This window comes from Periplaneta americana, chromosome 12, assembly GCF_040183065.1.
Source record: "Periplaneta americana isolate PAMFEO1 chromosome 12, P.americana_PAMFEO1_priV1, whole genome shotgun sequence".
Taxonomy (NCBI): domain Eukaryota; kingdom Metazoa; phylum Arthropoda; class Insecta; order Blattodea; family Blattidae; genus Periplaneta; species Periplaneta americana.
Window position 1 is genome coordinate 47,253,555 of NC_091128.1, and position 27,918 is coordinate 47,281,472.

A 27,918-nucleotide genomic window follows, 5' to 3' on the forward strand; every position below is an offset into this window, starting at 1 on the left:
GTTGTATTATATTCTATTTTATTCTGATCATTCTTGTTATTAAGATATTTCAGATAAGCCTCTTTTTTTTCATTCACTAATTTCTGAATTTCGGGATCCCATTTTTTTAAGCCTTTATTCCTTCTTCCTATTTTCTTTGTCTCTAAAACTTCTTTTGCTGTTTCATGTAAGAGTCCTCTAATACATTGCCATTCTTCTTCAATTTCCTCTTTTGGCTCTTCTGCGTTTGTATAATCTCTTAACCTTCTTTTATATAGGTCTTGTATCGATTCTTCTTCTAGTAACTTTATTTTATAGATTTCTTGTTTGTTCTGTTCTTTCTTTTTTGTTTCTTTTTTCCAGTTTCTACACCATTTCTTTTGTATTTTTATTTTGCTAATCAGTAAAAAAATGATCGCTATGAATGTCGCTTCCTCTAAAGACTCTTGTGTCCCTGACCAGATTTTTCATTTTTTGGTTAACCATAATGTAATCTATTATTGAGTATGATCCTCTCTCACTTCTCGTATATTTGTGCATTTCTTTGTGTTTGAAGTAGTTATTAGTTATTCTCAATTGATTAAAGCATGCGAAATTTAGTAGCGTTTTCCCATTATTATTCAACGTTTCTTCTCCATTATTTTCCGTTACATTTGTAATTGGTGTTTTCCCGATACGAGCATTTACATCACCTGCTATGATTAGATAATCTTTTTATTTGTTTGATCTATTACTTTTTGTAGTTGCTGGTAGAATTCTATTGTGTCTTGTTTTCTGCCCTCTTCTGGTGCATAAATTCCTATTATTGTAAGATTTCCTTTTGGTATTTTACATCTTATTTTCATTATTCTTTGATTTACCCATTCATATGTTGTTATTGTGTTTCTTAATTTTGTGCTTACCAATATTGCTACTCCTGCTTGAGCTCTTTCAGTTATTCCAACCCCACTATAAAACATTGTATAGTTGTTTAGGTCTTGGCTTCCTTTTTGTTTCTTTTTCGTTTCTGTTATCACTGCTATGTCTATTTCTCTTTCGTTTAGTTCTCTTTCCAGTTCGGTTTATTTGTGGTGTATTCCTCTGAAGTTCCAGGTTGCTACTTTAATTAGATCTTGAATTCCAAAACGTTTGTCCTTATGTTTTCCTTCTGTCGTCATCCGTAGGTCAGTCCGGCTATCTCTTTGGAGCTTGTAAGTATTTTTAAATGTCCCCTGAGTACGGTACTAACGTTCTGCAGGGTTAGTCCTTTGGAGGGGCTGCCTCCTCAAAGCCTATGGACCTGCTTCCTTGTGTATTAACCGCGCAGGGAGGGTTGTCTCTTGCGCCTTCTGCCGTTGAGGTCTTCACTCCTGTTTCCCTGAGCTGGGTCTCTTATTTCATCCCCAGAGATTGGGTTGCCACTTCCGCCAATTTTGCCGTTTCGATGTTTCCATCTCCACGCCATATTTGCCGTTGTGGTCTTCCGTGTTTGCAGCTTTCCAAATTGGTTCGTTGCTCCCACATTGTGGATTATTCTTAGTTCCCTCGCCTCCTATCTAACCGCAAGCCTAAGCTTTCCGATTTGATCGTCTGGTTCATTGGTACTAAGCCTCCCTACCTCGTCAAGGTGATAATCCACAGGGAGGAGAAAATAATAATAATAATAATAATAATAATAATAATAATAATAATAATAATAATAAATATTCTCTCTTATAACATATTTTGACATCAACAAATGTCTCCTTTTAGCAGTATATTCTGAGCAGTTCTAAGCAACTAATTGTAGTACCTAGCCATGAAGTTTAAAAAAGGTGAGAGAAATCATTCTAAAATCAATCAACTTTCTTCTGTCACATTATTTATCGTGAATTATAATCCCGAATTTTGCATCACATTAATAAGATATCCATGATTTATCAAATTCTGACAGGTAAATAATGCGAACAATCGAAACAGTTATGTTCAGCGTGGACAATTCTAGCTTTTAAATAAGATACAACAGTGACATAGAATCTCAGAATCTCATGGAGGCACACACTTGGAAAATATTATACGTCACTGTTGCAACTTGTTTAAAGGTTAGAAATTCCCGCGCTGAATATACCTGACTTAAAATTACAAGAACTTTACTAACAGACAGTTTCTAATAAAAAGAATCCGACTACTTTACGAATTGAACATTTTCTTTTATATATTTTTAATAGCAAGTAAATAGGAGGGCGCAGACGAATGTCTTAATTGCTAAATATCATATAAAAACTCGTGTATGCATAAATTGTATCCTCTTCCCTCATTTTTAGGCTCTTCGTATCTTTAATACTGGAAGAATAGATAACAGAGAACCCGCAACATAACAATGTCTCTTGGCCGAGCCGCTCGCATCCTCCGTCCATTTGGTATATGTAACTAACCATATAAACGATCATTACATAACTTAGTAACAATATTGAACATTTTTCAGAATAAATAACGCAGAATGAGAATTGTAAAGAAACAGTCATAGGATTGTGAAGTTCATAAAACCTTATCACTCTCAATTGTCAGTACTTTTCTGGCATCTCCTCTTGTGTTAAGTACAGCTCGGCACCTCTTTGGCATTAACGAAATAAGATAGAAAATTTCATCTTGAGGAATGTTCTCCCAGTGATGTCTAAGCAGAGTTCACAGCTGATCCAGAGGCTGGATTTTATCTAGATCCTCCGGCAATTGTCTTTGAAGGTTATCTCAAAGGTGCTCTATGGGGTTTAGATCAGGAGATTGCGCAGGTCACTGTAGAACTTGAATATTGTTTGTTTGAAACCACTGACACATCACTCCGGCAGCATGTGCTCTGGCATTATCATGCATGTAGAGGAATTAAGGTCCATACTCTTCAGCGATCGGAAGCACCAGAGCTGCATTGAATTTTCTAGATTCCTGGTTCCACAGTAATCTATGGCTTTCTCGTTGAACAAGTAACAGATACTGATCATCCCTGACGTATATTTTTTGCATGACTTGTGGCTTGTAGGCCATCTCAAACCCCGAAATCCATCCCTCTGAGCGCGAGATCTTATATACTCGGCCAGTTATGGCCGAATGTTACAATAAAAACAATTAACAACATAGGTATTTCAGTCATAACGTCATACAATACCAGATGAAACTATAAAGTAATTACATAATAAAATACGAGATTCAAGGGCTTTCACAACCAATTAAAAACTTAGGTATTACATCCGTTATCAACACACGTTTTAAATAATATAGGGCAGTAGAACACCTTATTTCAAATGGTATCGTTTGGTGACAAAGCCTTCTTCCAGCTGAGAGTAACGACCTTCAGTTCTTACAAATATATTCTATTTCAGACGCTGTTAGGTCTAACATAATACCAAGCTTAAAAGTAGAATTAATCGAACAACTCCAGAACCTATTGCATGGTAATAACAGTTACATTCATAGTTCTAAATACAAATTTGAAAGTAATTCAGGATCAAACGATTTATAACTGATAATAAATTAATTATTCACTAACAATAACAAAGCTGTATTTGGAAATATAACAGATTTAAGTCGGTGATATTTATTTATAACAAGTGCAGCGAAGCGCACGGATATTGCTAGTATACAGGATGTTTCCGAGGTGGTGTTACAAACTTTTAGGGATGATTGCGAAGGACACATGTATCAATTTGAGATAAGGAACCATGGTCCGGAAATGACTGAGTCGAAAGTTATAAGCAAAAATAGTTGTGTGGAAATGGAATTGTAATTTGGCACCACGTGCCCTCCTTCCATTAACCTTTGGAACAGTCGTGGAGAGATGGTATGGGCCGGATGTCTTCTACGTGTGTACTTGACCCGATACAATCTGTGAGCTTGTCTACTGTTCCCATTGGATCATCCGTATTCGAAAATCAAGTCTGCATATTCCGCTCTCGTTTACTCCTCCATTTCACTAGGACTGATCGACTGGACACTGCAACTTGTACACATACACTGCTGTCTACAGACGTGCATATCAGGACCGACCATGTCCGTTACACATTACGCTTTCTGCATTGCTTTAGTGTAGTTTCCTGTCCCCATCCCTCAGACAGCGCATTGAAGGAATACTGTAAGTAGACAACGTAAACAACGTCAGATGAATAGAGTATGTGTAAGATGTTCAGATAAATACATATAAATAAGGTTTACACAGGAATAAAATTATTTCATTTCCACACAACTATTTTTGCTTGTAATTTTTGACTCTATCATTTCCGGACCAGGGTTCTTATCTCAAATTGATACATGTGCCCTTCGCCATCATCCCTGAAAGTTTGTAACACCACCTCGGAAACACCCGGTATAACATAATAATTAATAAAATCCTTCAGTAACTGTCACAATTGTATAATCATTAAGCCTAATAAATTGTGACAGTTAATGAAGGATTTTATTAATTGTTATATTAAACTGTGTATGTTGATTTTTGTAGTAAGTAAATGTAAAGATGATTTTCTCTATAATTTGCTGAAATAAGGTATTGAATTTTGTCTGAACGTAGAAGTTATGTTATATTTAAATACAATTCCACTATAAAACATCACCAACAGCGAGTACTTCCAACCTAGAAAGCTCGTTTTGATGGATTCTGCGCTGTATCCCGCCAAACCAGACAGTTCACACAACCTGTTTTCCGAGGTGCCCATACATGGCGCGTCGCAGTGCACTGGTGGGTGGTTTATCTTAATAACACAGACCACCTTTGTCATTTCCGCCTACTGAGATGCAACTCCTCGTAAATCAGATTCAGATCCCCCCACCGCTAGTCCTCATATCCTGGCAATCCCCAACCGAAACTGTTAGGACGACAACGACCTTATATGTGTTGGTTAGGATGGAGGTGGTAAGTAATATCATCATAACCATTTCACGTATTTATGTTACTGTCTCCATCCAGCGCTTTTTAGGTCTTCCTAAATACCTTCGGCCTCTTGAAGTATGGCTATAGATCAGTTCTGGCAAGCGGTTGGAGGTCGTCCTGGCAACGTGTTATTTCCAGTTCAGTCTGTATTGTTCTACTGTATGTACTGGGTAACTGAATCTATTGTTAATTATTTAAGAATGTCCTCATTTCTTTTATGGTCAAAGAGGGAGTAACCAGCAGCTTTTATCATAAATTGCATTTCGGCTGATGTAGGCTGTCTCCTTTCGTCAGCCTATTTGATGGTCCAGGATTCACTTCCATAAGTGAGAACATATGAGTAATGTTCAATTTAATACAACTTATAAATTACTTTTAAGGAACCCGCAGGTTAATTGCCGCCCTCACATAAGCCCGCCATTGCTGCCCCTCCTGTGCAAGATTAATTCAGTTTCTATCATCATGTCCAATCTCCCTCAAATCCATTTTAATAATATCCTCCCATCTAAGTCTCGGCCTCTCCAAAGTTCTTTTTCCCTCCGGCCCTCCAACTAACACTATATGCATTTCTGGATTCGCCCATACATGCTACATGCCCTGCCCATCTCAAACGTCTGGATTTAATGTTCCTATTTATGTCAGGTAAAGAATACAATGCGTCCCGCGCCGTGGCGTCGTGGTCTAAGGCATCCTGCCTAGGGCTCGCGCTACGGAATGCGCGCTGGTTCGAGTCCTCATGGGGGAAGAAATTTTCTCATGAAATTTCGGCCAGTGTATGGGACCGGTGAACACCCAGCATCGTGATGCATTTGGGGAGCTACGATAGGTAGCGAAATCCGGTTGCGAATGCCAGCTATAACGGCTGAGGGGATAATCGTGCTAATCACACGATACCTCCATTCTGATTGGATGATCATCCACCTCTGCTTTGGCATGTGGGCGTGAGGCCAGCAGCCGGCTGGTCGGTCCAGGCCCTTCACGGGCTGTAGCGCCACGGATTATTATTATTTAAAGAATACAATGTTTCCAGTTCTGTGTTGTGTAACTTTCTCCATTCTCCTGTAACTTCATCCCTCTTAGCCCCAAATATTTTCCTAAGCACCTTATTCTCAAACACCCTTAACCTATATTCCTTTCTCAAAGTGAGAGTCCAAGTTTCACAACCATAAAGAACAACCGGTAATATAACTGTTTTATAAATTCTAACTTTCAGATTTTTTGACAGCAGACTGGATGACAAAAGCTTCTGAACCGAATGAATACAGGCATTTTCCATATTTATTCTGTGTTTAATTTCCTCCCGAGTGCAATTTATATTTGTTACTGTTGCTCCCAGATATTTGAATTTTTCCACCTCTTCGAAGGATAAATCTCCAATAATTGTTAGTCTACATTTCCATTTCGTACAATATTCTCGTCACGAGACATAATCATATACTTTGTCTTTTCGGGATTTGCTTCCAAACCTATCGCTTTACTTGCTTCAAGTAAAATTCCCGTGTTTTCACTAATCGTTTGTGGATTTTCTCCTAACATATTCACGTCATCCGCATAGACAAGCAGTTGATGTAACCCGTTCAATTTCAAACCCTCTCTGTTAACCTGGACTTTCCTAATGGCATACTCTAGAGCAGAGGTCTCCAAAAAGCGTATCGTTATTCGTGCTCTCGATGCTGCCCGCCGAACACAGTGTACTGTAAGGCTAGAGAAGTGGAAGAGACTCGTGCCTCAACAGATGGGAGCGATCAGTGGGGGATCGCGGCAACGGTATGTTTATGTTTACAAATAATATCAAAAGAATAAGAAATATCATACGTTTGTATATTATTTTGACATACTATGAAGCTGGCGCCCCGTCTGTTGCTATTGACACAAGTCATTGCAAATTCAACCTCTTCTGTTCTATGGTGCCTTTCAGTGCCTGGGAAAGATCTTCTCCAGTTGTATTTTGTAATTACATCTAGAAGACATTCAGACACAGTAAAATGTTCATTAACTGCTCGGATGAAATTGGCTACGTGAGCTTTGTCATTTCTATCTGTGCTTTCGTCCAATGAAAGTGAGTAAGATACAAACTTGTTAATTGTGGTTTCGACTTCAGATTCAATTACATTTATATTCTTGAAATTCCTTATGTGATCTGTAATTGGAAACAATTTAATTTTCTTAAACTTTGACTTTGTCCTGGACACAGTATTTTAGTAACGTCCTGTATGCACGATTTTATAAATGATGCTTCTGTAAAGGGCTTCATAGATTTTTCAATATTCTAAGCTAGAACATAGCTAGAAAGAAGCTTTTTTGCGTAAGACTGAGGACACGTGTGTCATTTGTGTTTGTATTTTCTTGTTTTATATTTATCAAAATATTTGTAGGTCTACGCATTTCACCTAAAATTAAACGAAAAACATATGTTTGTCATGCGGAACTGAGTGTAAACGTATTGTAATATACCGATTATTATGTATAATCAACAGTTATACAGATAGCCCCAAAAATAAATTATTTTCACATGTCCAATATGCCTGTATTTGTATGATATTCTTTCTGAAGAGTCGAGTATTGTCGTCGCATGTTGAATTTTAACACACGCTTAAGAATTTTTGAACAAATTAAGCATTTCACATTCTCCCCACTAACACAACAAAAATTCCCTTCCTATTCACCCTTGAATGTACTACGTCCATGATTAGAAGACATTGTAAAACTTGGAACACTCTGACCAACACAATGATAATGGCAGCCCGCCACTGCTCTTCGTTTGCGCATAAAGATTGAGTATAGTACAAGTGGGGATGGGTGAGGCGGAGCGCGCTCATTACGTACTGGCTTCGGTTCCGTTCAGGGGCTTACTCGCGAGTACGCTTTTGGAGACGTGTGCTCCAGAGCAAAGTTAAAAAGCAAAGGTGATAGTGCATCTCCTTGCTTTAGCCCGCAGTGAATTGGAAAAGCATCTGACAGAAATTGACCTATACGAACTCTGCTGTACGTTTCACTGAGACACATTGTAATTAATCGAACTAGTTTCTTGGGAATACCAAATTCAATAAGAATATCATACAAAAGTTCTCTCTTAACCGAGTCAAATGCCTTTTTGAAATCTATGAATAACTGATGCATTGTACCCTTATACTCCTACTTTTTCTCCATTATCTGTCTAATACAAAATATCTGGTCAGTAGTTGATCTATTACGCCTAAAACCACACTAATGATCCCCGATAATTTCATCTACATATGGAGTTAATCTTCTCGAAACAATATTGGAAAACATTTTGTACGACGTCAACAAAAGTGATATTCCTCGAAAGTTACTACAGTTAGTCTAGAATAATTAATAACGTTAGGTTGTTTGATTTCAGCTATGTGGCTGCGGTGTTCTGGGCGTCGGCATCTGGATGAGGTTGTCGTACGCAGGCTACACACAGCTGCTGCCCAAGTACAGCATGATCAGTGCAGACAGCCTCTGTATTGCGGTGGGTGTCATCATCTTCATCGTTGCTTTCTTCGGCTGCTGTGGATCCTGGTTTCAGAGCAGATGCATGCTCATCACAGTGAGTGTTGTCTATTTTTTAAGTAATTGAAATGTGATCTTTATCTTGCATCTCTGGCTTTCCAGGGGCGATTTCTCAGGGCATGCTATGCTTGCTGCGCAAGTCCAGTATTTTTGTAGAATGTGTATTTCTCAAAATGGGATTACGTACATTAAAATTTCTTTTGATTTTTGTAATAATGTTTAAGCATAATACCATCCGCAGGTTGCGCACCGCAAGATCGCAACACTTGCTAGTTTCTCGGAGCTACAGGAAAGACGTAGAAACAGCGAGAATATGATGCGCGCGCAAGTGCCTTCCTCCTAATCCGTCCCAGTCGCACATGCTTCTGTTATATGCTGTATGAAGCTCTGGTCCGAGAGCTACACCAACGACTATATTTAACGTTACACAGATAGCAGCAGTGTTGCCGCCAATTCAGCGGTTTTCCCGCTAGATCTAGCGTTTTTCGGCGTTAGTTTAGCGGGTAAAATTTATGAAACTTGTATTGCTGATCTAGGGATTTAGCGGGTATTTTTAGCACTCACAGCGGCAAAATAATATAATTTTACATTGACAATATAGCAATTTAGCGGCTTCTGCAAGGCTTCACAGCGGATGTTTAAGAATCGAGTTGGCAACACTGATTGGCAGCAGTTTTTACCAGTGAATGTGCTGTGATTTGCGATGTAATGTAATTTTATGAGCGGAATGCATATGTTAGCTGCTGCATGTATTATTAGTTCTTAAACGTTAATTTGAAGTATTGCAATGAGTTCGGAAATGTGTGTTATTGAAACTTTATTATCAAATCCATTTTCCCGGAGGACTATTCAAGAGAAGACCGACATTATAAAGAACGGCAGACCATGTCCAGAGCTCCCAGATTTAAAAAGACAGCATAAGGAGAAAAATAGAGAATATGTGCGCTCGTTCAGTGCATCTCAATACAACAATACGCATTGGTTGGCAGGGTCGAAAAAACTGAATAAAATGTTTTGTTGGCCGTGTTTGTTATTTTCTACAGATAACGGTGTATGGTGTAAAAGTGGCTTTGACAGTTTAAATACTTTAACATTGTCTATTATAAGACACGAAAAGTCTGCAAACCAGATGAATTATATCCTCCCATCTTCCCCCATCAATAAAAGAGCAAGCCTAACTTTCGTGACCAGCATTCGCACCTGTTGCTTTCTATTCCTCTTCATTCCCTCTTCTTTAGTTTTTGCTTCTGCTTCTTTATTCTGCACCGACTGAGTTCGTAACCCATTTCGAAGCAAAGCTATTCAGTGATTGAATTATTCTTCTTGAGTTAACATTTTGTCTATGTTCCTCTAAAATTATATATTGATCAGTGAGAACGTACATGTACATAAGCAGGACATAGTTCTGCAAATTTAGTATAACTCACACGCATGTTACCACCATTTTTTAGAAATAATGCATGTGCTCTTTCATAGACACCACTAAATATGTAATGCAGATTTCTTGGATTTCACCATTAGCCCATTGTGCAACGTATGTATATTTGAGATGATTGTTAAAGTCCAACAGGTGATCTGAGTGGCGTTCGTGAATCCTATGCCTTAGCTTGGACAGAGCCAGATCACAACATATTCAAGAAAAATTATGTTAGGACTCAACAATAAAATTACTATATATTACATTTTCCATATTATGTCTCTTGTGCTAAATGTAAAATAAATTTAATAATCATAAGTGTAGCCTATATTATATTTCGCATAGGTCAAGGGCCATATTCAGTTACAAGCCGGAGCATGGGTAGGTTTGGCAACGCTGAGTGGAGGCGGGCGGAGGCGAATTAAGCATGACGTTTGACGTTTTACAGCAGTCATGTCAATTGATGCCCACAGGAGCAAGCGCGCGCTTTAGAGCTCAGGAGAGCCTGAGCGCTTTACAGCGGAAAGGAAAGAGACAGACGAAAGAGGTAGTATATGCCGCTTGGTCGAGCTATATTCAGGGATGGCCAGCACTGATTCAATAGATAAAGGGAAGAGAACTTACTAAAACTGTATCCATGTTAATTTTTTAGGTTGTCTGAGAAGTATAAGTGCATTATAATAATGTAAGTTTTAATTTTAATGCTCATTTTTCACAAGTTTGATTCTTTTTATTCAAAAGAAATATTTTCTCAACTTTTTTTTATAGAAAAGTGAAATTTTCAGATATAGGCCTATTTATTTAGTAGCCTTACAGAATGTTTTCGTAAATCTAATATACCGTAAATACGTATTACTGAAGATAGTGTATTGAAAATTTTGAAAATATTAGCATGGAAATTGTTTGTAAGGAAATCAATTAACAAAGCAACTACTGTTACATCATAAGCAAAAGATACATGCCTATGTGTTGTAAAAATGTCAGCTCTATAGCTTCAGAACATTTCGAGAAAATAATTTAATATTCTGATGACAGGAAATTGCTCACCAATATCACCTTAAAAGCATAATGCGATAAGAGTTTTGTTATGTAATATTAGTTACACTTAAAACATACAGTATACAACACCTAGGTAACTTTGTTTTGTACTGTAACATTGTTTTGATTAGTTTATTGATTACTTTTATAAGGCTAAAGGTACCATCAATATCAATTCCAACTGATCATGTCATACTCACTCTTTTTTTTGGGATATCACTTTCTTTATGAATGATGTGTTTCATCCATTTAGTATAGTTTCATCCATAGTATAGTTGTACTACTATGGAATTTGTGAATATTCCTTCTTAACTCTTTATTATGTTATTAACATTTAAAACTCAATTGCAATATTAAGAAATTGGTATTAGTACTTTTGTTTTACATACAATATGGATAATATTAAACAGAAAGAAGCCATATAAAAATAATGACATAAAATTTCACGTTCCGTTTGAAGTTTGTGCACCACGGTTTTCTTAATCCAACAGGCTGCTTATTCATATACACAACCGTTCCTCTTTCCATGCTTAGCACTTGATGCCAGCGCACGACGTCAAGGTCAGAAAAATGCGCTTGCTTTGACATCACTGTTTTAGAGCTTTGGTTTCGTTGTCACGTGTACATTTTTGACATTAATTTATACAAAAGTAAGTGCATATGATCAAGATTCAGTGTGTTGATGTTCGTAATTTATTACGGAATCCGAAATGGTATTTTATTTGAGCTTCAGAATACCGCGCAACTACTTGCATACAGCCACTTGTAACTTAAAAAAATTGATGGTATAAGGCAAAATAAATAAATACTTAAAAAAATGTTACTTGTACCAAAAATAAATAAAATAACAACGCACTTTCGCAATGCCCTATTCCAGTCAATTAACCATTATGTAGCTAGTAAATTGACAATGTTTTGCCGCTTTATGTTGTTTCACCTCTGACGTGAAAGATCTAGGATATCATATACATTTTAATCTCGTGTTATTATCTGTCGTGCTTTTCTATAAATATTTCAGATGCCTATGAGGCAAGCTTTAGTTTGAACCTGGCCAGTCACCATAACAATACTGTTATCCTGAATTATTCGTTATAAAGTTTTTAAAATATAATTTTAAATAAATGTAACTAGCCTACAGAAAACGAGCTAAGAATGTAAATTATGAAAATAAAATAATATAAACAGAGAAAACTATTGACATATTCTAATAGTGTATGAGGATGTAAATACAGTTAGGCCAAGTATAAAGATCTACGAAAACTGCAGAAACATACCTTCAAAATAATACTACAGTCTAGTATATACAGTCACGAAGGTTGATTTATAATACGTAATAAAACACATTATCTGTTATGTATGTGTCAATTAGCGTAAACTCAGTGAATTTTAAATCCTGTAAATACTAAGTGAGAAGAAACATATTTGTAATTAATTTATTACAAAAAAAAATAACATTAATAAACAAACCTTGAAAACCAACAAAGCGAGTGTTTGCATCTACAAATAATTATAGGTAGTTCTGACGTATAACAGGCATTCCGAATCTTCAACAAAACTGCAGCATTTATGGGATCACAAAACAGCTGTTCGCAATGAATTTGAAAACCAACGGCGTAACTTTATTGATATATGTAGCAGGTGAAACCCAACAATTTGACTAGAATCCTGATACACCACAAACCACATAAAATTATAAAACTGTAGTTTATACAATATTTAATATTTAGAATGTAAATTATGAAAATAAATAACTTCGTCATCATTAACCGTAAAAATTGTCAGAGACTGTAAACATTTTCATTTGTTGTCTTGCTTTTATCACCAATACGCACTTAGTTTATAGCACATAAAGAATAAACGTTTGGAACGACCGCGAACATAATTTCATCGACACACACTTGTTAGAACATTAATTTACATTGAAAATCGACATTAACATAAACACGTGCTTTTGAACCGTAGGTCTCCGCTTGACAGATAATTACAGTGTTGCCGACTCAATGCTCCGGCTTTGTATATAGATGGCTCTGATAGATCAGGAGTTGTCGAAATTTTTTAGACCGTGCCTCCCTTCATATGTAACCTTGTCCCTGTACTCAAAATTTAAAAAGGCTCAAATTCGATTTGTTGCTTTTAAAAAAATAGCCATTTACATTCCTAGCTTATATTCTTTTAAATATAAAAATACAAAATCAGAATAAAATAAATATGTTACACGTACTGAAAATGTACATGTTGTGTTTCACTTAATGTTATAAATTCTAGTTTTCCCTTATAACCGCTACTCTCCAGACAAAGAGGACGGCCCACACCTGTGGAGTAACGGTCAGCACGTCTGGCCGCGAAACCAGGTGGCCCGGGTTCGAATCCTGGTCGGAGCAAATTACCTGGTTGAGGTTTTTTCCGGGGTTTTCCCTCAACCGAATACGAGCAAATGCTGGGTAACTTTCGGTGCTGGACCCCAGATTCATTTCACCGGCATTATCACCTTCATTTCATTCAGACGCTAAATAACCTAGACGTTGATAAAGAGTCGTAAAATAACCCAATAAAATAAACAAAGAGGACGTCGTGACGCACACTTTGAGAATCCCTGGCATCGATAGACAACTTGCTTTTCTCTTAATAAGGAACATAATAATTTGGAAACTGAAGTATTACAATTATTATAATAGGAAACTTCTTGACAAAAAAATACATTCGTCATAATTTTGGCATAAAACACACTAGAATACTTCACTGTGCGGCCAAGGGACTAGCCATATCGGAAGTAGGTCGCTGCTGTATTATTTTGTCGTCAGTTTGTTGTTTCATACGATTTCATCACAATCATACCATGAATATTTTTCATGTGATTTTAATTTACACAAGAAATTTCGGTCATTCAGTACCTTGTGATAAACTATCACACTCTGTATCACAATTTTGTCCTACAATTAACATAGTTCTCTTTTCCTCGACAATTAATCTGGATTTCGTCTTGAACTAGGTCATAATAGAAAATATTCTTCCTTTGGATGTAGTATTTTCTGGCAGACAAAGAATAAACCCCTTGTAGGCCTATCTATTGGTAATGCGGTATCTATAATAGCGGAAAAATGCAAGCTTGTTTTTTTTACTTTGATTTGGAAATATTTAAGCATATTTTAAAAGTTTTTATAAAAAATTAATTAACGCCTTCCTGGACTCTAATAATCCGTCAGTGTGCAGAATTTCATTCGAGGTGGAGGCACCTTATCAGCCGAAATGATTCATTATCTCCACAGATAGGATTAGTAGAGGGGGATTACGACTATTAAGATAGAACTTAACGTGTGCCAGAAATGACCGATAAATTTTAACTGAAATTCTCTCATTCCTGGGCGCTATAAATGTGTGACAAAAATATCTATTATCTTTACTTTCTTTGAGAAAGGATTTTTTCTTTTGACTGCGTTTCAATGTTGGATCATATATATACATATATACATATATATATATATATATATATATATATATATAATGGCAAACATAATAAAGATATGAGCACAATTCCAGCTCTAACCAATTATCTTATGCTTTCTCTGTGCAAATTGAGGGTAGTTCAAGTTTGTAAAAATTCTGATAAAACACGTCTAAGTAGAGGGTTTAATATCTTATAGACAGAAACTAGAATCGTCTGTTCTGACAAATATATTGTATGAAATTCACTTTAAATTAATTATGTAAAATGTTTAAAAGACCAGTATTGTAGCGAGAATGAAGCCCAGTACCGTACTTTCTTAAGGTGACCAGACGCCCTCTTTTGTCCGGACATGTCCTCCTTTTTAGGCCTCTGTCCGGAGTCCCGGCGGATTATTAAAAAATCAAGAAATTCCTCCTTTTCGTAACTTGTACTTATCCCTGATATTTTTGAAATTATCTGATTTAACGCCTTTTTCAAGTAGTTTGTCTGTAGATGGCAGCAGCATCGACGGAATATACTCTTTGCCAAAGGTTATCACTCTCTTTGCTTACAAAGCAATATTACATTCACATTTTGTGCGGTCTTTTTATGTATTTTGATAATAATTATAGTTCTCTTGAATTTCATATGTAGTTAACTGTAAAATCATTTTATATTATTAAGTTTTATTATAGGTGTGCTGTAGGCTAATAAAATAGATATTGACATAATTTTAAGTATAATATAGGCCTAAGCCTAAATCTATATAGATATTTTCTGTACTCTTTAATAATTATAGTTCCCTTAACTTCCATATGTAGCTAACTGTAAAATGATTATTATCAAGTTTTATCATAATTATTTTGTAATATTAACATACAGTACTTTTAAGTATGATAGAAGTCTAAATCTGTACCGTAAATATTTTGTAAGAAAATAGATATTGATCTAATTTATTGTCTAACAAGGAGACGACACGCTCTGTATATCACCGAATGGAATAAGATTGTGTGAGATTAAAGTACAAGACGTACTGATTAAAGTCATACCTGATATGGGTGGCCAATGACTCCTCGTTTTGGAAATATTTGCTATTGTTTGTGACATACGTCCGTTAGGTGCTCAATAGGGAAGCATTAGCTTGCGTAACAGCGTAGCCCATATGGTAGGATGCTGAGTTGTTATCCAGGCAACCTGAGTTCGAATCTTAACTGGTTCTATATTTTTTTAAATAACGATTAATATTGTGATCACAGTTATCTATTTACATACCTAGCCTATATCATATTTCTCAATGTATTGAATGCTTCATCATGTTTTAAACAAATTAATAATTAACCAACATTGTATTGTAAAGGATAAACAATGAAATACTGCTCACGTAAGAAGGTAAGATGTGTCACTGGCGTCTGTTCTATTTCTGTAGCAGCTATTCCATTTCATTTTGTACCCGATTCATTATGATGTCATAAAAACACAAAAAACATACATATTTCCTGCATCATGCACAGCAAATGAAAGAAGGTTGTCCACAGTCACACACATTTTTCCTCACTTCTGCTGCGAAACAAATATCCTTCACATTCACAAACACTTCTGGTTCGTTGATCAATTTTGATGCATACCACGCATATTTCAACATGGCTTTGAATATAAGAACTTACAACTGAAAGTGAATAAAAATAATAAAAATAATAATAATAATAATAATAATAATAATAATAATAATAATTGTAATTATGATAATAATAATAATAATAATAATAATAAGCTTTAAAAAATGAAGGCATTAGGATTCAAACTCGGGTTGCCTGGATGACAACTCAGCATCCAACCACATGACCTACGCCCTTACACAGTCTAATGCTTCCCTATTAGGCAACTAATGGAAGTATGTCATAAACAATTGCCAATATTTCCAAAACGAGGGGTCATTGGCCACCCATACCAGGTATGACTTTAAACAGTGTGTCTTGTACTTTCATGTCACAAAATCTGATTTAATTCGGTGGTATACAGAGCGTGTCCTCTCCTTGTAAGTTGTGGAAGAGAAGGCCTGATGGCCTTAACTACACCAGAATAAATAAATAAATAAATAAATAAGCCTAAATCTAAGTATTCTGTCCTCTTTTTTCGAACAATGTCCTACTTTTTGAAGCTTTGTGTCCTCTTTTCTATCGATGTGAATCTGGTCACCCTATACATTCTGAACTTCTTTGAACGAGCGTAAATTTTTACTATGAAATATCGGGAGATTCTTATTTTTCAAGGATGAAAATGGTAGAATAAAATTGCTATAACAAAGAAATGGTACAATACAAATTGAAGGAGAAGCTGAGGTAATCCTAGAAAATTACCCATAGTCACCTCATTCACCAGAAATGTTGCAGTTTACCGGAATTTCCACTTCTCGGGTGCGCAACTAGTGAGTCAGTTCATAATTACCTGAAATGATTCACTCACCAGTTAAGGATAAAGATTGTATCTGCTGTGTGAAGGCAATTGCACAAGGAAAGTCTCTATATTGTAGCTAATTGAGGAACTAACATTCTAAATGTGGTAAGTACTAAAAGCAACTTTCTGAGACACTGACGAAAAACGCACAGCTCGATGCTTGTTGAGATATCTACAACACCATCTTTTGGCGTACGAATGAGTCACTTACAGTCGAACCACAGTCTAGTATATACAGTCACGAAGCTCAATACATAGTAAATGTGCATCCATAGATAGTTGCTAACCACTAGGATCGCTGATATCGCCTCATTACCAGAGCAGTGTATATTGGAGAGTACCGCATTCTTTTGATCCGACAAATGCCGACGCGGCGGCCATATTTACTCCTGCGGAGACTCAGTACACCGTAAGACTTGCGTAGGAACACAGGTTTCTAGTGTGATTTTCCATCGTTATCATGAAGAATGCCATGTTGTTGTGCAGTTAATCAATGTGTAATCAATTGCTGTTGTACTGAATTAGCATTACAGCTTATTGTCTATGCGGGTGACATGAATATATTAGGAGAAAATACACAAACTATTAGGGAAAACACGGGAACTTTACTGAAGCAAGTAAAGTGGTTGTGAAACTTGAACTCTCACTTTGAGGAACAGAGATTAAGAGTGCTTGAGAATAAGGTTCTTAGGAAAATATTTGTGGCTAAGAGGGATGAAGTTACAGGAGAATGGAGAAAGTTACACAACGCAGAACTGCACGCATTGTATTCTTCACCTGACATAATTAGGAAGATTAAATCCAGACGTTTGAGATGAGCAGGGCATGTAGCATGTATGGACGAATCCAGAAATCTATATAGAGTATTGTTGGGAAGCCGGAGGGAAAAAGACCTTTGGGGAAGTTTGCGATTCTGAACAATTAGTTGAGTTTCTAGGTATAGATGTAAGTAAACCCGAAACAGAAAGGTCTAGTGAAGATGAATCTGAGCAAAAGAAATTGATATAGGCTAAATTTTAATTTGACTGAAAATGGAAATATTGACTTGAGTGAACAACAAGCTCTTTACTATTTGTTGGGATCAGTATTGTTCAAAATAAAACAAAATAAGTTATATAATATTTGTAAAAACTGTATTTCATATTTAATAACTGATAACAGGGATGAATCTGTAAATTTTATTAGCATATTAGTGACTCTCAAGTCGTACATGGAAATGTCAAGTATACCCTTATAATTCGTGTTTGATATAATTCTAAATGCAGAAAAATGTGAAACGTTGGTAGAAAATATATTGACACTAAAGGATTTGAAGTCTTTATTCATTAACACTTCAACTCATACGTTCTCAATTCGTTATAATATATTTGAAAAAGTCTTATCACTATTTTATAACTAGAATATATTTATTGTTAAGAAAATTGTCTGTTATAGCAAATGCACGACAAAAATTTGCTAAATGTGGCGGTCGAAATGTTGGTGTGAGAGTTGCATTAGAAAATTGTTGATGTTATCCCTATTGAAATGGACATAACATAAATAATAAAGTGTTATCTCCCATGAGTCATTTCACTATGACAATAATGTTTATTAATCCTTGTCTCCTGTGTACAATAAACCACAACAACATGTATGACATCGCCTTTAATTACCATTGTTCTAGCATTACTGCTTACGCTTCTGTGCCGAGCAAGGAGTAAATATGGCTGCCGCCGTCGAGAATGCGGTACTCTCTAATATACACTGCTCTGCTCATTACAGACAATGCGAAATAGTACCGGCACAGTCAATTGTTCCTAGCACCCTCACAACTCGAGCTTCGTGACTATACAGGGTGATTCAGGCCACCCGTAACAGTAATTTATTTCGGAAACTAGTGCATTAAAAATTTCGAGACAAAAATATTTATGACTAAACCTTATTTAATAAGGTACCATTTGATAGAACTCTTCAAAACAAACAACTTTCATAGGAAACGTTTTTACCAATTTCTACTCTTTCAATGAGAAAACGTAGGTAAAATCAATGGGTGATTCGGATCACCCGTAAGTCATTTATTTCGGAAACTAGTGCATGAAAATTTTCGAAATAGAAATATTTATAACTAAACCACATGTGAACTTTCACTAAAACTTGATTTCATCAATCAGCTCTAACAGGAAGTAGGGTCAGTGGCGTATTACTTTAAAATTTCGAATGGGAGTCGGGCCAAATAAGGTACCATTTGACAGAGCTCTTCAAAACAAACAACTTTCATAGGAAACGTTTTTATTAATTCCTACTCTGCCAGTCACTTGACCACGCTGAAGTATTAGGAGTCATTGACAGTGTTAGAAGAAGAGTACAGGTGTGTGCTGCTCAGAACGACAGATAGTTTGAAAATTTATAAAAAAAAAAAAAAATGAATGGAATTGTTAAGCCTTTCAGTAACATGTCAACATTAATTGTCTTGTTTACATTTTTGTCTTGTAACATTTCTCAATATTGATGACATTGCCTTTTCGTACGTTTTCTCATTGAAAGAGTAGGAATTAATAAAAACGTTTCCTATGAAAGTTGTTTGTTTTGAAGAGCTCTATCAAATGGTACCCTATTGGACCAGACTCCCATTTGAAATTTTAAAGTAATACGCCACTGACCCTACTTCCTGTTAGAGCTGACCGATGAAATCAAGCTCAAGTGGAAGTTCACATGTGGTTTAGTTATTAATATTTTTGTCTCGAAAATGTTCGTGCACTATTTTCCGAAATTAATGACACGAGTGGTTCAAATCACCTATTGCATTTTCGTACGTTTTCTCATTGGAAGAGTAGGAATTAATAAAAACGTTTCGTATGAAAGTTGTTTGTTTTGAAGAGCTCTATCAAATGGTAGGCCTAACTTATTTGACCCCGACTCCCATTTGAAATTTTAAAGTGATACGCCACTGACCCTACTTCCTGTCAGAGCTGATTGATGAAATCAAGCTCAAGTGAAAGTTCACATGTGGTTTAGTTATAAATATTTTTGTCTCGAAAATTTTCATGCACTAATTTCCGAAATAAAGGACTGTTACGGATGGTCTGAATCACCCTGTATACTAGACTGTGGTTGAACTACGACAAAGACAATTTAGTATGATATTCTCATATGGATGTTTTTCCATTAAATTGAATAAAATAAAATTTGAAAATATGATACTTAGCACATTTACAATGTTAGGTCTTCAATTATTTCATTCCAGAATCAGTAACTGGTTCTTCCATATCTTTCAAAATACTGTCGATGTTTTGCTAATCTCTTTAACTGATCTATATTGCAGTACTTCAGTCTGGTCATCTTCATGTTCGTGGTGGAGTTCCTGTTTGCAACGCTTGCCTTTGTTTTCCGTGAGAATCTTGGCAGCACTCTAAGAGAAGAACTGACTGAAGGCATCAGAGTGCATTACAACACGACAGAGAGCAATAGTCTTGAGGCTATTTGGACCCATATTCATAAGGAGGTATGATTAATTCATTCTACTGTTTAAGACCAAGCAAAAGTATTTTAAAATACGTGCATCAACGTCGGTTAATGTAACCCCGGTTAAAATTGTCACCTAACCCCTGGTTAAGCATTTTTACAGTGGATCTACCTCGGTTACAACTTAAGGCCCGTAACACACTTGCAGAGTTTTCGCCAGCGAGAAATGTGTTGCGAGAAAATAAAAAAAATTGATAATATGGATTCAAATAGACGTCCACACACTGGAAGAGATTCTCGTTCGAGGCAAAAACCTCGCGCGAGTTTCTCGCTGGAATCTGTAGCTCAGCGAATTTTCTTGACACATTTATCAAATGTGTTTGACATTTATACTCTTCATGACGATTGAATATAGAAAAAGATATCACAGGTGGCGATGAATTGTATTGTTTTTATTTGAAAATGAGGAAGATGGCTGATAATTGCAGTCAGAAACTTATCGAACTTGTACGATGTTAGCCGTAGGCCTATTTATATGATACACGGGATGAAAACTATAAAAACACGAAACTTAAAGAAGAAATCTGGAGACAAATATCAGATTATCTGAAAATAAATAGGGCTGTATTTTATTTTGATGAGATTTAATACTATTGATTAAACATTTGAAATAATGTATTTATATGTCTTAACAGTTTACGTAATTTTAATCAGAATATAGCAAAGAATTCTCTATTATATCATGAATGGCAAAAAGAAACTGTGGTGCATTGAACCTGAAATAACGCCTAAACGTATCATCATTCAAATCGAAACCAGTGATCAAAACTCGCCCTTATTTTCGTAAGATACAATGTGATTTTCAGATATTTCTGGCTTTAATTTTAGCCCTAATTCTTTTCATGAACAAAATATGTGCATGTAACTCCATTTCCTCATCATCTGAATACTCAGATTCAGCATAGCGTTCGTACGTAATTTGTAAAGTACGCAAATATATTTACAGGTTACATATTTAAGTACGACAATATACGTAAATACATAACCTATAATATTTCCCCCAACGAGTCATTACTATAATCTGAAAAATGCTTTCTGCATGAAGGCAGTGCATAGATGATCATAGCGAGGTGTGATCTGTAATAGCGAAAACTCGCCAAGTGTGTGGAGGAAGGCTCTTCGCCTCTTTCTCGCAACACATTTCTCGCTAGCGAAAACTCTTCAAGTGTGTTACGGGCCTAAATAGGAGGTTAACCACAGTAACCGGCCATATTCGAGAGGTTAAAGGAGATAACCAGAGATTAGTAGAGCAAGTAAAGCAAAATGGCGGCCAGAGCCACAGATCTTTATTTCAAAGAAGATTATTATTGTACAGTACTTGAATTACTTGGATAGAGCGTGAACGTGAAGTTTCTTGAGTGGAAAGAAAGAATCTTTACGAGGAATTAGATGACAGAAAATTTCAGGACGAATTTCGTTTATCAAAATATACAAATGGATCACTTGAAATAACACAAAAAGTCATATTTCTCCTATGGATCGGCGATTCTATATAACTGTTATTTTCTGTATTTTAAGAGGGAATACTCGAATATCTCTTTCTCTATGTCACTGGCTGAACAAAGAGAGGTTATGGATGGATCTTAGAATAATGAAGTTCCCTGGTGTAAATGGGGTCCTGGATCGTACACACATTCCTATTAATCTTCTGCATCCTTTTCCTTTATGATATTTCTTCTTTTTTATATAATATATTTAAATCTAGACAGTAAGTCTATCGATACTTCAACCTCACAATGGGATATAATCATTTTTGAATTCAATTTTCTAATTTGTACAATTTTAACCTAACAGCACTGAAAAACAAATAAATGCAACTCGCAAACAGCGCCGAAAGGCAAACAAATGCAGCGCGAAAATGTAGGACACGTTCATTTCTATGTAGAACGTCGTGAGCGCAGTCGTTTTTAGACGTTGACTATTATCTTTGCAGCGGAATGGATGCTTTTCTTTAGTCATTTTGTAGAAACAGTCTACTATCATAGACCATGGTTAAATGATGTGTCAGCTAGCCATGTTTAAGTAATCGGTGATTATGAATGGTGCACAAAAATTACATTTTAATCACAGTTACTGTTTAACCGTCGTTTCATAATCTATGATTACTGCGTTTTTAACCGATGTTGATGCACTGCGCCATGAGAGACTAATGACGAAGTGCATCAACATCGGTTAAAACGCGGTAATCATAGATTACGAAACGACGGTTAAACAGTAACGGTGGTTAAAATGTAATTTCTGTGCACCATTCATAATCACCGATTACTTAAACATGGTTAACTGACACCTCATTTAACCAGAGTAAAGTCTATGATGGTACACTGTTTCTACAAAATGACAAAAGGAAAGCATCCATACCGCTGCAAAGATAATAGTCAACGTCTAAAAACGACTGCGCTCACTCCGTTCTACATCGAAATGAACGTAGCCTACATTTTCGCGTTGCATTTGTTTGCCTTTGGGCACTGTTATATTTGCGAGTTGCATTTCTTTGTTTTTCAGTGCTGTTAGGTTAAAATCGTACAAAATAGAAAATTGAATGCAAAAATGATTATATTCCAATATGAGGTTAAAGTATCATAGACTTACTTACTATATTTAAATATATTATATAAAAAAGAAGGAATATCCACAAAGGAAAAGGATGTAGAAGATTAGTAGGAATGTGTGTACGATCCAGGACGTCATTTACACCAGGTTACTGTTCATTATCCTAAGATCCATCCATAACCTCTCTTTGTTCAGCCAGTGACATAGAGAAAGAGATATTCAAGTATTCCCTCTTAAAATATAGAAAAATAAGTTATATAGAATCGTAATATAAGCAGCCGATCAATAGAAGAAATATGACTGTTTTTGTGTTATTTCAAGTGAGCCATTTGTAGATTTTAATAAACGACATCCTTCCTGGAATTTTCTGTCAACCATTCCTCGTAAGAATTCTCTCTTGCCACTAAAGAAACTTCACGCTCACGCTCTAGCCAAGTAATTCAAGTACTGTACAACAATAATCGACTTCGAAATAAACATTTGTGGCTCTGGCCGCCATTTTGCTTTACTTGCTCTACTAATCACTGGTTATCTCCTTTAACCGCTCGAATATGGCCGGTTAGAGATTACTGTGGTTAACCTTCTATTTAAGTCGTAACCGAGGTCGATCCACCGTAAAATTGCTTAACCAGGGGTTAGGTGACAATTTTAGCTAGTGGTTACACTAACCGACGTTGATGCACGTGGGCGTAAATTGCGCGTCATGGATGTATATTTTTTGCTGATATGATAAACATTGTGTACAGAACTTGCTCCTTTTGTTTAAAGAAGTGCAGGTATTTGAAAACCAGCAAACGACTGAAGACTATCCTTACTCGTTAAGCTGGCTGAATTTGAAATAGAAAACGTTAAATAACATCTACATGGCTCTATGTGTGGAATGAAGTCCTGTTCTCTTTGTTAAATTTTATTACTTATACAGATTTTATGAGGCAATAAAATTGTACCATAGCAGCAATTATAACTCTTGAGTTTAATACTAGGTTTATTTAAAGGTACTTGGACATGAACATAACATTTATTTAACAACAAATTAAAAAACCAACAATATCGGTCTACGAAATAAAATTCATTATTTTAGATTAAAGTCTGGCGTCTTTCTGTCGGTAAACCTACTAGTAGTTAAAATTCTCGCTGGCAAGGTTCTTTATACTTGGAGATAAGAAAGCTCGTGTAATTCCATATTGATCTAATAAAGATTAATGAAGTGCTATTGATGCAGAAAATAAGCCATAAACTAGAATGAACTGTCGTCGAAAGGTACAATGTCTGGGTTTGTAGACTGAATGAGATAAAGACCTTTCTTGTATCTTGGATTGTGTTAAATGTAAAAGACAGCCGAAGGGTAAAGAACATGCTTGCAGCTGACTGAAGACTGGTAGAAAATCGATTTACGATTGCGTTGTTCAGGATACGTTTGACGCCAACGATCTGGTCATCCGGAACAAGTGACTTTGTTATAGCTATGGCCGGGAGGAAAAAGGTCTTAAGTCAATTTTTTGTGAAAATGAGATTTTTATAGGCCTATATTCTGAAAGCGGAAACAATTCTCTACAATCTGGTAAAACGGCTAAAGTCAAATAAGACTCCTGACTGGATTTATAGAGCGTTACCAAATGTCCTAAGTATGTACTTTTGAACCGAGCACACACAGAATAAAGGGCTTAAGAATATTTAATACTTTATTCCTTACAAACCATCACATGTTTACTTTCCATACTTCCCTATTAAAAAGGTCTAACTTGTATTTTAGCCATTTTATCACATACTGATGCCCTTTCCTTTTAAAACTTTAAGCACCAGGGTAAACAGTCCTTTAATTGTTTAAGACCCATTTTGTATTCCTAATAATTTACATTTCTCATTTATTTTGGCATGAAAAAGGTCTTATGTTTAATAGTCCCTTCTACTCAGTTTGGATTCTAGTCTTAAAAGGGCTTAAGTGCGGCTATTTTTGGAAATAATCAAGAAAATTGTTAAATGAGCAACATTATCTATTTTAGAAGAAATATAAACAAATAATATCCAGGAAAACCTCTTAATTAAAAAAACTCTATAATTGACATCAATTTCAATCTTTCTACTGCTTTCCTGAAAAGTATAAAATTTTTACTTAAGACCTTTTTCCTCCCGGCCACATAGGTAGGCCTACTTTCGAAATGGCACTAAACTCACGAGATAGTCTTTTTGCCCAGATCGTTTTATCGAAAGACGAATTGTGCTTGATTACGGAGTACAGACTGCTGTCTTTCGTTGGGTTGCATAAAAAGACGATCCACTTTTTATCGCATGTGTCAGTCCTGTTTCAAAAGCGGTCACCTGAAGAACTTTGGCACAGCTGATAGCAAATGTGGAGTAGCGGTTAGCGCGTCTGACCGCGAAAACAGGTGGCCCGGGTTCGGTTCCCGGTCGGGGCAAGTTACCTGGTTGAGGTTTTTGGGGGGAGGGGTTTCCCTCAACCCAATATGAGCAAATGCTGGGTAATTTTCGGTGCTGGACCCCGGACTCATTTTACTGGCATTATCACCTTCATCTCATTCAGACGCTAAATAATCTAAGATGTTGATAAAACGTCGTAAAATAACCTACTAAAAAAAAAGATAGTAAATGTTAATCCGTCTTTCCTTTGTATATTCGTCGATTCATAACATTAGGCTATGTTGTGAATGTTTTTTAAATCATATGACTCAATTTGACTGCCTCCGTGGTCTGTTGGTCAGCATGCTGGCTTCCAGATCAGGACATCCCGGGTTAGATTCCCGGGTGTCTAGAGTCTGGAAATTTGTATGAATGTGAGTGTGATTGTGAGTGTGTCGGGTTAATATTAATTAACCAATCATCACAATATAAAAATACATCGGGACTGTCGCTGGGCAGTAACCTGGACACACGTTTCAGCGTCACATTGTTGACATGTAACTCCATCTGTTAGCACACCCATAAAGCATCTAATAGATGCTATAGAGTTACCAACAACGAAAAAAAAAAAAATTACTCGATGCTGGCAAGATAGTGTAGACGCACCTGGTCGTCGTCGTCGTCATCATCATCATCATCATCATCATCGTCATCATCATCATCATAATCATCATCATCATCATAATTATCGACGTGGAAGTATTGGGCCTGACTAGCCCATTATGGTCTCTAGTCATCTCCTTTTAGGCCTTCCTGGAAGTCAAAATTTGAAAGCTCATCCATACTATCACTTATACTTTCTAAATAGGCCTACTGTGCGGCAGTGGCGGCTCGTGAACTTGTGGATTGGGAGAGCTGCAGTAGATTTCGGTACATACAAATTTCACTTCTTGATAGACTACCATTACTAATAAGTATAGGACAAAAATAAATGCACTACATATCAAAAAACCAAAACTTCCTGACTTAGTTGGGAGATGTCTTTAGGACCATTTGCTAATCCTTAAGAAAAACTAATACCATCGATTTCAGTCTGAATTTCAGATCGGCAGACACTCAACTAACAATCTACCAGTTCATTCTGAATCGTCTTAGAATAACTTTAAACAGTGACATGTTCCAAATGATTTTTGAGAGGCTCGTTTAGATTACTCACGAATTGTAGCAACCCACGAAACACATCAGGGTTCTTCGAATCGTTTTTTCATCATGTCCCCTAAGGGGAAGTTCATATTGGCCACAAAATTTGATACAATCAATTTTTTTTTAAATAATTTCACGATTTTTTCTCATTTCTTGATTATGTTTGAGAATGTTTGTTCTTTTCGTTTCACTTAATTGCACAGCAGTATGAGTTGCGTAACATAGCCAATGAAACAACATTTTTCAGGTGAGACTGCGAAGATTCGTGCATTTTGTTTTTTAGGGGCAAATGCCCTAAATCTGTCACACCACTCCTAGTCCATGCAGTATCACCACCGAAGAGGAGGCAAGGAAAACAAAATACAGATTTTTTTGTTCACATCCACGTAACCACAAATGCTTAGCGTAAATTTCATTGTTATACTTCCTTACATATATGCACTATTTCGGCTGGATGAAGCTTAAGTAAGATTTAAGTCGGGTAACGGACGACCCTTTAATTTCACTCCATTACATCAATACTGTATTCTCCGCAAGGGAAAAATAAAATTAATATTCTGTAATTCACACACACTCATGCTTGCACATTTGCACTGGTTAAGTTACGGTATTAAGACGTCACACCAAAGCAACACTCAGATATACTGATGGTCAACAATTTTCTAAAACTGGAAAAGAAGTATCTTTCGTAGTTTATGTGCTATATCAAAAGGATTCTACTCGTGCAATCATTTTGAGTTAAGGCAAATATTAGGTTCTGCTGGAGGCTGGATATATACGTAATAATAAGGCAAAAGAGAATATTAATTTCGTTATATTAACTCGATAAGATTCTACAACAATAAGTATGTGAAAAGAAAAGAAAAATTTTGTCATTAAGTTTCAAGGGAATAGAGAATCCATTTGACGCAGCATTACAATAGCGGTGTGGGAGGAGAGGAAAGATCCCTTGTTGTCTGGCTCTGCAAGCCACTGCAGCGAAATATGGGTTTTAAACAGCGGCAGTTTTCCTCTGCTCCCCTTCACCTCTCTACCCCCTGACCAAGCAAGACACACTCTCTATGAGCTGACCACCTTGCAGATCCCAGGACGACTTTGAATGCAGTGTCAATTCCAATACAGTTGACGCGCAAAATGATTATGCATAAGATAATAGTACATATTCCCGGCCAGATGAAATATAAAGCAATTTACCAATAAAAACTGTAACAATTCTCCTAAAAATTAAAATAAATATTATTTTTATTTTCCTGTCAAGGCAGGGAGTGCTGCAGCTCCGCAGCTCTAATGGACGAGCCGCCCCTGCTGTGCGGTCAAATTGAACCTCTTAACTGTGTACACTTGTTACGCTTATTTGGTCTCTCAGTTGGTAATACCACAGTCTAATATATACAGTCACGAAGCTTGAGTTTATGAGGGTACTAGGAACAATAGACTGTGCAGGTACTATTTCTCATCTTCTGTAATGAGGCGATAGTAGCGATCCTAGCGGTTAGCAAGTATCTATGGATGCATATTTACTACATATTGAGCTTCATGACTGTATATACTAGACTGTGGTAATACCACAATAATGCTTCTTCCACTGACGCATATGTATTTGCG

At 36.2% G+C, this 27,918-nt stretch overlaps 1 protein-coding gene across 2 annotated transcripts in view; it reads left to right on the top strand.

The window, feature by feature from the left end:
• Tsp5D (Tetraspanin 5D) overlaps window positions 1-27,918 on the top strand; it is a 281,290-nt gene that overhangs the window by 236,979 nt on the left and 16,393 nt on the right. For both annotated transcript variants that reach the window (XM_069841262.1, XM_069841263.1), the window contains exons 3-4: window positions 8,214-8,405; window positions 20,003-20,182. In XM_069841262.1, the coding sequence (XP_069697363.1) occupies window positions 8,214-8,405; window positions 20,003-20,182 (372 nt within the window). The remainder of the gene's footprint in view (window positions 1-8,213; window positions 8,406-20,002; window positions 20,183-27,918) is intronic.